The following is a 12120-nucleotide window of genomic DNA, read 5'->3' on the forward strand; positions in this document are numbered from 1 at the left end:
GAGGATCGGTCGAAGCGGAACGCACCCGGTTCGTGGAAGCATTGATTAGTCCCGCAGTGTAATCTTACCTGCGGGATAAAGGCGACTGCGCGATCGATCTCCTCTTTTCGAAGGAGAACCACGAGAACGTCCGACGTCGCTGATCTTCCCGCAATCGCCACCGGCAATTTGTTCTTGGTCAGAACGGCTCGGAAAATAATACCTACACGCGATTCGTCACGCTGATAATACACCGACGAAGAAGCACGTGGAGTATGCTAAAAAATCGTAGGTGGGATTAATTTTCGCGAAAGAAGCCGGAAGATGAGGATTCATGTAACAAACATACCAAATTTTTACTTGCATTAGATATAATAATTTTAGATTAATTATTTTCCATATTCGTATTTTATAAAATTATTGAATTGGAGGCGTATCTTGATATTTTTTTTCTCATCCTTTTTAATAATATTTTCTCCCTTATAATTTATATTTTGTAATAACAATAATAATAATAATATTTGTACGTATGTATACTTTCTTCTCGGTTTGCGCGAACTCGTTCAAGATTCTTTAGGTAAATGTACTCTCGTCCGGAGAAGAGATTACGGCAACTTTTCACGCAAACCTAGTCATGCCGCGAAGATATACGAAGCGTGCAGGTCGACCTGGCAAAGGCTATCCGTAACTCGAAATTCCGGTTGGGATCCTCGCGAGCGAGATGATCGTGAGCGGCGATCCTGGATTTCGTGGCGCGCTTTCTTACTCGCATCATCGCCGTGACTACGTTATCTCTTCTTTAAGTCGTAGCCATGAAAAGTCAATCGACGAAGTCACGAACATTATTAGCAAACTTCGAACATAATTCGCGCATACAAGTCATACGAAGCCGCACGAGTTCAGGCTACAATTGCTACCATTTTCTCGTATTTCATTTCCCTTTTATTTTTTCAGATTGTTATTCTTGCCTTTAATATTATAAACTGCACAACATTTGCAGTCGAAATGTTAGCTTGTATAGTTTGCCTTCGCAGGCATCGCTTGTGGGAGAATGCAATTCGATGGGTTCATGAATGCATCTTCCACTCTAAATCAAATATTACGAGCATCCTTTTTCCTCGAAACAACCTGCCTCCAACAGTAATTTTACCCATCGTGCTCGTTTGAGAAACAATGCTGGCTTTACGGCGGCTGATCATGCAATCTGTTGCTGCCAGGGTTGTATAAAATAAAATGCTGAGCCATATAAGGTCTAGTGAGAAAGTGAACCAGCTGACATGAGATCGGTTGTTTGTTTAGTTGTTTCAACAGAAGCTGTTTTTATCGGCCATCAGCAAAAAAAATGTAAAAGAGAACTTTTTTTCATTTCCTTCTTTCGAGAACTTTGGTCAATTAATATTACAAAAAGATTGATTGAACGTTTTCAATGTTTGATGCAACTCTGTTTTGTTCAGAGTAAATGAATGGAATATACTTTTAATGAAACTAATTTTTGATAAAATTAAATTAAATCTCAAAAATTATAATAATGAAGTAACAATGAATAATAAATAATGATCAGAATATAAATATCTTCAATAATGTTTACAATTTTATTTGTAATTTTTTTCATTCTTTTAATTAAAACTTCTTAAATGTAAGTGATAAATATAAGGCCAACTTATCGAGCTGAATATTCGAGATGTTCAGTCAACTACCATTTATTACATGTATAAATTATAAAACTACAGTCATTATATTAAAACTAACGCAAATTACAATCATTCTATAAACGTTTCGACCGCACGCGGTCTTCTTCAGTATAATTATTGAAATATAAATTCTTACAATTCACATAATATCGAAATTTAATTATAGTTATTCAGAATCAAGAGTTTTTGAGTAATTAACGCGTGTTTCAATCCGTCCTGTCCAACAATGTTCGCCTCGATATGATCCCTGATTTTGTTCAGATCTCGGATAGTTTCATCGTTAATATGCGAGAAATTAACCCGTTCCGTAGGCGCTGCGATTTATAAAAAATTACCGATCAACGCATGTCCAAATTATAATATGTATCCCCTACAATTGGTAGTATGCTTACCTATCATCGTTCTTCTTGATAATTTTGCTACTTATTAACAGTTATTAAGGATGACACATCGGACAAGGGTAATGCTACGGTGGCAATGGAAAGATCTCATTATATTAACAAAATGGAAAACGTTTTAAAAGATGTCAACACTTACACTATTGTTAAAAAAAATCCGTGCAAAAAAATAGAGAACGATTTGAATGATTTGTTGAAGAGATGGCTTAAGGAAGATTATATTTCAAAAAACGAATATTATAAATTACGTTGTAGTGATTCTCTCCTTCCAAAAGCGTATGGATTACCGAAAATCCATAAGGAAAACTATCCAGTTAGAATCATAGTTTCATCGGTTGATACAGCTCTATACTCGCTGGCTTCGTTTTTACAAAACACCTTACGAACTAGTCTACCCAAAGCGAAAAGTCATATTAATAATAGTTTTGATTTGTACAGCATATTGTCTGGTAAAAAGATTGATGATAATGATAGGATGTTTTCCTTGGATGTGGTGTCTTTGTTTACGAACGTTCCTCTGGATCTTGCGATTGACGGTATTAACGATAGATGGGATCACATTGGAATAAATACTAAAATACCGAAAAACGAATTTTTGGGGGGTATAAAATTCATATTGACTTCTACATATTTTACATTTGATGACATAATTTATAAACAGACGTTTGGGACCCCTATGGGGTCACCGTTATCACCAATTATTGCAGACCTGGTTATGCAAGATCTTGAGGATACAGTTCTCAAAGCGTTGAATTTGGAATGTTTGTTTTATTTTCGTTATGTGGATGACATAATAGTGGCCACCTCTATGACTAATATGACTCAGATTGTGAATAATTTTAACAACTATCATGAAAGACTTAAATTCACGGTCGAACAAGAGGTTAACCATAGCTTGAATTTCTTAGATTTATCACTTAAAATTATTAATAACAAAATATATATAGACTGGTATCAAAAAGAAACCTTCTCAGGAAGGACGTTATCATTTTATTCAAACCACCCACTATGCCACAAAATAGGAATAATATATAACCTTGTAGACAGATGTCTATTGCTATCACATCCACTATTTTTTAATAAAAATTTGGAGTTAATTATTAATATACTCAGAAGCAATGGTTACCCTCTTGATCTGATTTTTAACAAAATTAATCATCGGATAGAACACATCATATCTAAGGGGAGCATTATAGAGAGACAGGCCAACATAGAAAGAACAAAAAGTATAAGAAATGACTCGGTCAATAAAAAATTCTTTGTCATTCCGTATATAGATGGGATCTCAGAAATGATTGTTTCCTCGGTAAAAAATAAAAATTGTATGGTAGGGTATAGATGTCTCAACAAACTGGACAATATTATTAAAGCGCAGAAAGATAAAACTAAACATCCATGCAATTCGAATGTGGTTTATAAGATCAGTTGCAATAATTGTAATGCATCTTATGTAGGCCAAACAAAGAGGCAATTGCAGACGCGAATAAAAGAACATAAAAATAATATTAGGTTGGACTCAACGAAACATTCAGTAATTTCTGAACACATAATAAATGAACATCATACTTTTAATTGGGACAATGTTAAGATCATGGACAACGAAAATAATTATTATAAAAGACTCATTTCTGAGATGCTACATATCAAGGAACAAAAAAATGGACTAAATTTAAACAAAGATACTGAGTTACTTAGCGAGTCGTATTTTGATATTTTGGATATATTAGCGAACAAGAAATAATAATAGGACAAATAGGACATTAACGAGTAAAACATAGATATTAGATCATATATAAACACGCACGCTCTCCGATCAAGTAGAGTTTAAAATGAGCTGTCTTTCTGTATTGTTGGTTTGTTATGTGTCATCCTTAATAACTGTTAATAAGTAGCAAAATTATCAAGAAGAACGATGATAGGTAAGCATACTACCAATTGTAGGGGATACATATTATAATTTGGACATGCGTTGATCGGTAATTTTTTATAAATCGCAGCGCCTACGGAACGGGTTAATTTCTCGCATATTAACGATGAAACTATCCGAGATCTGAACAAAATCAGGGATCATATCGAGGCGAACATTGTTGGACAGGACGGATTGAAACACGCGTTAATTACTCAAAAACTCTTGATTCTGAATAACTATAATTAAATTTCGATATTATGTGAATTGTAAGAATTTATATTTCAATAATTATACTGAAGAAGACCGCGTGCGGTCGAAACGTTTATAGAATGATTGTAATTTGCGTTAGTTTTAATATAATGACTGTAGTTTTATAATTTATACATGTAATAAATGGTAGTTGACTGAACATCTCGAATATTCAGCTCGATAAGTTGGCCTTATATTTATCACTTTGTTTTCAATATACGAGCGACAATTGTATTAATTTATTCTTAAATGTATATGTATTTTTTAACATTTAAGTTCAAAGATATTTATGTATCTGACTCTTTATGCTCAAGTGAGACATTCTGATGATATTGCTTACATTTCTCCTACATGTACAATATTATCCTACAGATATCCTTCGCATTTCTCCACATCACGGGCTTTGAAAGGAATGTAACCTCTTCTTATCATATTTTAATCAGAGTTTTATACGCCGATAACGAGGCATCGCGACATGTGCACACCTTGAGAAAACTCAGACTTTTGAGAGTGAGGGAAGATCAGGAAGGGTCACATACACACTCATGGAATTCATATAATACAAAAGATAACAAGCTTGTATTTCATTTCAGTTTTACGCGTCTCGCCTTTCCTTGCTGCTTGAGTAAATAAGCATTATTTATGCCTTGTATTATTGACGATGATAAATTGAGTACATTATATTGCAGAAGATATCATATACAAATAAACTGCTAATCATGACCAGAGAACTGTCAACGAAAATGATATATTTATTTTTTCTGCAAGAATTTTTTTCGTAATTAATACCTTCCTTAATAATTATTATTTCTACGTCAATTTCAAATTATTAATACTATGTGTTATTAAACAAAAAAAAAACTTTTTAAATTTACATTACAGATATTTTTATCCGTCAAATTATTTCGAAATATATTATTTAAAATTTTATTATAATTTAAATCATATTATTTCAAAATAATTAATAAACCATAATAATATATTTTACTGCGCGCTTCGTTTTCACAATTGTTTCACCCTCCGAAAAATGCGAACGCTTTTGAATAGAAGAACATCGTCAGGGTTTAAAAACCAAACGCAATATCTCGGGAACCTCATTCGGCTCTCCTCCCTATTTCCCTGCGGTTTAGAACATTGTTGCCTCAAGCACTTCAATTGCTTGTCTTCCGGTGCACACGCGCATTTTCTCGAGCGCCCTTATATCTCGCCGTCACCATTGTCGTACAGACGTTACACAGTCAGCGTTGTTAAGAATGGCGACTGTAGAAAAGGGAGAGCGTTCACCCGCATACAAATTGATCCTTTTTGCGCGGCGTCTACGGCCGGGTCTCCCTCGCAACTGCCGAAAAACCGGCCCCGGACGGTCTTACAAGGGGGTTGTCGCGTTTTGTGGAAACAATCAGCAGGTTGTCGCGAAACAAGGATATATGAATGCATAAGCAGCGCAGTTAACACGGTTGCACGCCGTGTTCGTCGGCACTCTTTTTTTTTTTCGTTTTGGACCCTCCCTCAAAGGACGCCGCTTTTGTGCCCGAGTCCGACCATGTGAGGGAACCAGGAGGAGAAAGGAGAAACACGGGGGCCCGAAAGACGAAGGACGAAGAACGTGGGTACTCGCGACGATATATACGATCGATGTCGCATGGCAAAGCTTCTTATTCTTATTGTCTCTCGGAGTCCTTTTGCCATCCATGATGCTCTGCGTTCGAAGGATTCTCTCTCCGGGTCTGCGACATTCCAGATTTCTTGTTGATCAATAGACTTCCTTCCTTCGTCGTGAATTTTTTTCGACTTCTTTGTTTTTAACCCTTGATAATATCGCGTTATTCCTACATGTGGATTATATTGAAAATGCGAATGTAAAATTATTATTGAATAATAGAAATAATTATAGAAATGGACCAAGTCTTTGGCCGGAGTCTGACAGATGATGCGTAGAATCATCGCGATGAGAATCGCGTAGGAATATTATTTATAACGTTATAGCATTGCAACCGGTTGTAACTTGAGCCGATACCGCTTTGTTTCTTATCGTGAGTGTAAATTATTAGATCTCGTAGCTTTCTTAATCACGGTGAAATTTCAGTACTGAAGGGTCGCGAGTCAAGTTGAAAAAGAAGTACTTCTTTGTCACTGCGGTACAAAAATATTAATTGATTTTATCATGATTTTATTAATCTATAAAAATTCGTATTGTGACATTCTTTGACAGATTTTTATTCGACGTCAAGAAAATATCCACCGTCATTATTTTTTCTCGCCATCTTTCTGAAATTCTTTTTCTCATTTATTATGTAATAAAAAGCAAGTAAATAATTAATTTTCTTAGTAATGCTATACATTGAGCAATCTTTCATATCTCAACAATGGTTATGGAAACTACAATGTATTTTGTATTACACGTGCAGGCAAAGTGGTACTTTGTGTGCGTGTTTTCTGTGCGAAAAGCGGCCGATTTCCCACGGCTTTAGCCGTGGACAATGACTTTGAACACGGCTATTCCCGCACCGTGCCGCCGCAAGATGGCGGCGTGCGATCGGCCACCTTGCGCACAGAAAACGCGCCCAAAGCTACTTTACCTGCACTTGTAATACAAAATAGTATGTGTATCACGTGCGAATTGACAATTGTTCACTCGTGATCAATTGTCAACTTTCCGCACTTGATACACAATATACTATTTCGGTAGACTTATTAAATGTTAAATTTTTATTTTAAGGATGTCAAGTGTGCGTATTAAATTTACGCTTACATGCTTTTTCGCACTTTGTACCAGACTCCTATAATAACGCAGAACGAACAACGAGATGATTTAAGACGTATTTCATACTGGCGTTTTTTTTTTTTTTTTACATCACGACGATTAGAGACAGCTATAAAAAGAGGATTTAAGTCCCGCGAACGAACGATAAAAATTTGCACAAGTCCCGTCCATGCAATTAAGCGAAGTGTCGACGGCGCCCCAGTCTTTTGAGTTCGGGTTAATTCCACCATTCGAACGGTATGCCTGGAACCGGTTCGCAGGCTCGTAATTCGTGTCGTGTCTTCGCATTTCTGACGAAGTCGCCAGCGCTATGCAAACACTTATCGTTGATTTGCACAGATGTAATATAGCATCAGGGATATGTTCATTATTCTACATACAGTGAAGAGATATCTGGAAGCCGTTGAATCCATTAGCTATATAAGGTATATCTAGATATATTAAACTTCCTATTGAATAATTTATAAAAATACCGCAAAATTTTTCAATATTCAATTGTAACACGAATTGATATGTTAGATGATTTCCATCATTTTCCTGCAAATTGCCATCGATTTGCGAGGATATGCGAATGCAATGCGTTATTCAATCGTTGTTACACGAGGTCTTCTTCTCAAAAATGTCTTCCACGTCTCTCTTGTCGGCAGACAGCGTGATATACCGGAGTAAATCGTACTTAGGACAATCACTTAGGGCGACACGATCGAGTATCGATTGTAATTAATAAGGATCGTAATTAATTTGAAAAAGCAACCCTAACGAGACATCCGTAATTAGAGTGGCGCCGCGCGCGAGTTCGGCCGACGTGATTTGTTTAAGTTGATCCTCGGCATGTCGCGCCCGAATAAGGCAACTCGTGTTCATCCACTTCGCAGGGAGTGCGAAAAAACAAAGAGGAAACCCGAGCGAGTGCTCCGGGATGGTGCGTGTCTCTCCCCGGATGAAATCGCGAGTGGAGGCAGAGAACTGCGAGAAGAAGGATGGGACGAACAGACGAGCAGACACCTGCTGTTAGCTGTATTGTCTTCCTCTTTTTTTTCGATGTTCGCCCTTTCTACATTCGCCCTCTTGGTTTTTTTTTCTTTTTCATTTCTTCTTCTTTACCGTCTTCCAGCAATACATAGAAACTCGTTGAAAGTAGTCCTTAAACGAGGCGATGACACAACTGCCTGTCCAAAAGGCAAGTGATGTTTTTTTGCGATGTTTCATGATTACACGCTTTTTTTTCGAGATACATCGAGACCGATATAAAATCCATTTGCCGGTCCTGTTATCGATTAAATTAATAAGAATCGAACGACGATGATAAAAACATGAAATTAAATATTTAATTATTACGACAAATATATTTTCAATTCTTTGCTTGTTGCGCAAAATAAATATAAATTTAATAAATTTATTTTGTGAAAAAATCTTGTGTTTAAATTTATTAATTGAAGATTAATATATATTATAATATATATGATATTTAATTAATTAATTGTGATATACATATAAAGCAAACTCACTTGAAGTTAGTTTGTTTTGAGATGCGAATATATTTGCGCTGTTCATTACAGCGTAACATATAACACGTAATGCCATGTGATACGATGGAAGATACATGCATAGCATAATTCAGGCGTGTATAATGAATATCTTTACCATGATAGTTTAAGAACACGTGGTACCTACAAACACACCAATCGGCGTAATTCATCCTAGTGGCTGATAGTTATTGATTTACACACGTAATTCTTTCGTGAAACACAATTTCCAAGAGTCCTAATGAAAATAACAGGGATTTCAACGCGGGATGATTTATGCTGATTGTCTCCTGCGTCTCTCATCTCGCTTAGCATTCGCATAAAAAAAGTATAATCGTATTTCCATCGCGGGATTTTAATTCCAAATGTGACTGTTCAAATCTTTGTTACGCCAGCCTCTCTAAACTGTAGTCCCTTCAGTAAAATATGCAACATCTTATCTCAATAAAATTCAAGGATGCAATTATCGTATAGCAAGGAAAAATGAATAAAATGCATAGAGGAGATTAGTTCTCTTTTTAGTATAAAAAGAGAAACTAACAATAAGAATGACAAATATAATAAAAAAAAAAATTGGACAACGGCGTTCGCGTTTTATTATTATTTTAGTTACTCGATGCACTATAAATATCGCTCTTTTTTCACTGATTATTTTTTCTTTCGTTTCAGACAATTGCAACAACTTTAGTGTCGGACATGCGACATGCACGGTGAAGAAGGGAGAGCGATGGCAGCAGCGGGAACGAAGTTTCTTCGAAGTTCCTCCGGTTTTCTCCTCGTTCGTTGTGATAATAATCGACGAGCCTGCGAAGCGAAAGAGAGAATCCTCACTCGGGTCATCTTGGCAAGGCCTACGGGTTCGCGAAGGGCATGAAAGCTCATCATGTTCAACCACCGACACGGGCTGTCGACCTGCAACCTCCTCGGCGTAACATTCCTCTTACTGATCGTCGCCGGTAGCTACGATGTGTCAGCGGATCTCAATTCCGAATTCGTCAAAGGGAAAAGTGAGTTTTACCGCAAAACTGTCGTATTTTAAAAATGTTATTTTTAACATTAATATTAATATAGGTATTTATATTAATAATTTTTATATTTATATTATATTATTATATATATTTATATTATATTAATAATATTAATATATATAATATTAATATTAATAATAATAATTATATATTAATTATATATTATATATTAAAATAATAATTATATATTAATATATATAATATTAATATTAATATAATAATAATTATATATTAATTATATATTATATATTAAAATAATAATTATATATTAATATTATATAATATTAATATTAATATATTTTTATTAGTATTAATAAATGTTCACAAAGTTTCACTGAAGATGTCAATAATGAAAGAATACATCTTGCGAGCATCGGTGAATGGTTTGTTGGAGGAAGTATAAATTTATGGGCGCATATTTTTTTTAACTATTATAGCGTAAAATTCTCCGTAAAATTCTTCTCTCAGCAGAGAGATCTCGATCGTAGATCATCGAGGTCGTCTGGAAAAGTAGAAAGCGAAGCTGTGCGCTGGCTCGGCGTGGGTGTCGTTTAGCCGAGAAGTCCCTTTTACTCAAAGTACCTTTGGAAAGTACCGTTCGTTTTCTATCTGACAGAGGAAAGGTAGAGAAGGAAGAAAGAGCGCACGCCACTTAAAATCTCATCTCTTGCCTTTCGTCTCCAGCTGAAAGTATCTAGTATCGCGTCGTATGTAGATGCATCTTAGAGTAATATTCCTACATATATGATTAAGAATATGGAGTACGCTCTGCCACGTGATCCACAAGAGCTGACCCAGATACGAGGTGTTTATATCGGTGTTGATGACACGTCGCGAAAGAGACAATGGCCGTTCGTTTATTATCGCGCTCAACCGCCATGACATTGCGGTTCAAATAAACCGCACGCGCTTTTGCGGAAGCCGCAAATCCGCTAATGATACTCTGGATAAACCTCATCAAGTAGCATAAGAAATGAAAAAGATTTTTAATTTAAATTAAAATTAAATTAAATTAAAATTAAATTTTGAAAATTCTTTGAACAGGAATCGACTGAGATTGTATTTGTACGTCAATAATCGTATCTTAATTATAACAAGTTTTCTACGTATAAACAAGTATTTTTTTAATATCAATTGTCAATATGTAGAGATAAGTTGTAAAACAATAAAGTTAACATCACGATAATATAAGACATATCTTTTAAATTCTTTGATTAAAATTTATGTAAATTGAAATTTATAGACAACATAATTTAAAATTAAAATATAATTTTTTTCATAATTTCTTCTGTATTCAACTTTCGTTCATATGTACGTAATAAACGGCTGCTCTGTTAATCACAAACAGTGGCAGGTGTTTATTCCAGACACAGGATTTTCTTTGTCGGGCAAAATAGTAGAGAGCAGAATGATACAAGTTCAACTTTTTTCTGATTTATTATGTATTTTATTAAAATGCAGGTGTCTGGAATCGATCATTATCCACCTCGAAAATGTCTTTTGATAGATATGGATTCTGACAGATTTATCGATCTATTAGGAAGTATCACTTCTTATTTTATCAAAATATATGTATATATATATTCAGCGCAGAGATAAAATTAAATACTTCTTCGTATAACGCTATTATCAGTTTAAACTTCATTTAAATATTTTAATAAGTTGTGAGAACAAAAGTTGGAGCATGTTTGTCGAAAATTGCACGACTGGACAGCTTTTAAGAACCCATTTAAATAAAACGGTTCCACAACAGATTGGCATGATCAGCGAATAGATATTGCCAAAATGTTTCTGTCAACATAATAATCAGAGCGTGAAGACTGTGCACACATTATATAGTCGAAAATGCAGCTTATCCAGCGTGCGAACAGCCACCCAGAATTCGTTGTAGACACGAAGAGATACACCTAAAGTGGCCTCCATAAAAGTTTCCATTAAAATGATAAGCTCTGAGTCGATCTCTTTCTACCCATTAGGCAGAAGCAACCTCTGTCACACTGTGCTCTACAGTTTCTATTTTGTCGTTCGAAGAAAAAGATAGGAAAAAAAGCGAAGAGAGATGGACGACGATTCAAGAGGGGACGAGAAAGAGAAGAAGATAGGAGGATTTACCTTGGAAGGATTATGGAACCGCAGTAAATTAATCGGTCGTCTTTATCGTTCTCGGCTTTTAAGATGTATCGCGTTCCGGAATAAAGCATCTATTAAGAAGCGAGTGCAGCCTCGATAATCCCTCCGCTTAAAAGCGCGAGGATATATTATTTACGCGAGAAAAGAAACGACGGAGGGATCTCTTGGACGCCTATTAAAAATCGAACTCTTTTAAAAAATCGTCTTCTTATACAGCGACTTCGAGATTCGTCTTTCGACGCGCCTCGGCTTTGATCGTGTGCCGACTTTCGGAGAAAGAGGACTCTTCTGACATTTATTATTATATATAACTTGTCGATTTTTGCTCGCGATAATTATTCAGTGTGACTTGTATCTTCCAACATTTTGCGATTATCATACGCATATATATGTTTATTATTTTTTTTAACACCATTTTGTTCAATTTATCCCAGAAGAACAAATTT

General features: G+C 35.4%; 1 protein-coding gene across 4 annotated transcripts in view; it reads left to right on the forward strand.

Annotated features, from left to right (window-relative positions):
* Positions 1–12120, forward strand: part of Egfr (epidermal growth factor receptor) — a 147357-nt gene that overhangs the window by 111005 nt on the left and 24232 nt on the right. For 3 of the 4 annotated variants that reach the window (XM_029309024.2, XM_029309023.2, XM_029309026.2), the window contains exon 2: positions 9186–9523. The exons of the other annotated variant lie outside the window; for it this stretch is intronic. In XM_029309024.2, coding sequence (XP_029164857.1) covers positions 9400–9523 — 124 coding nt within the window. In that variant the 5' untranslated portion in view covers positions 9186–9399. The remainder of the gene's footprint in view (positions 1–9185; positions 9524–12120) is intronic. 4 annotated transcript variants of the gene reach the window in all.

The sequence above is a fragment of the Nylanderia fulva genome, unplaced genomic scaffold (assembly GCF_048542155.1).
Source record: "Nylanderia fulva isolate GAGA-0341 unplaced genomic scaffold, ASM4854215v1 Scaffold19, whole genome shotgun sequence".
Classification (NCBI taxonomy): domain Eukaryota; kingdom Metazoa; phylum Arthropoda; class Insecta; order Hymenoptera; family Formicidae; genus Nylanderia; species Nylanderia fulva.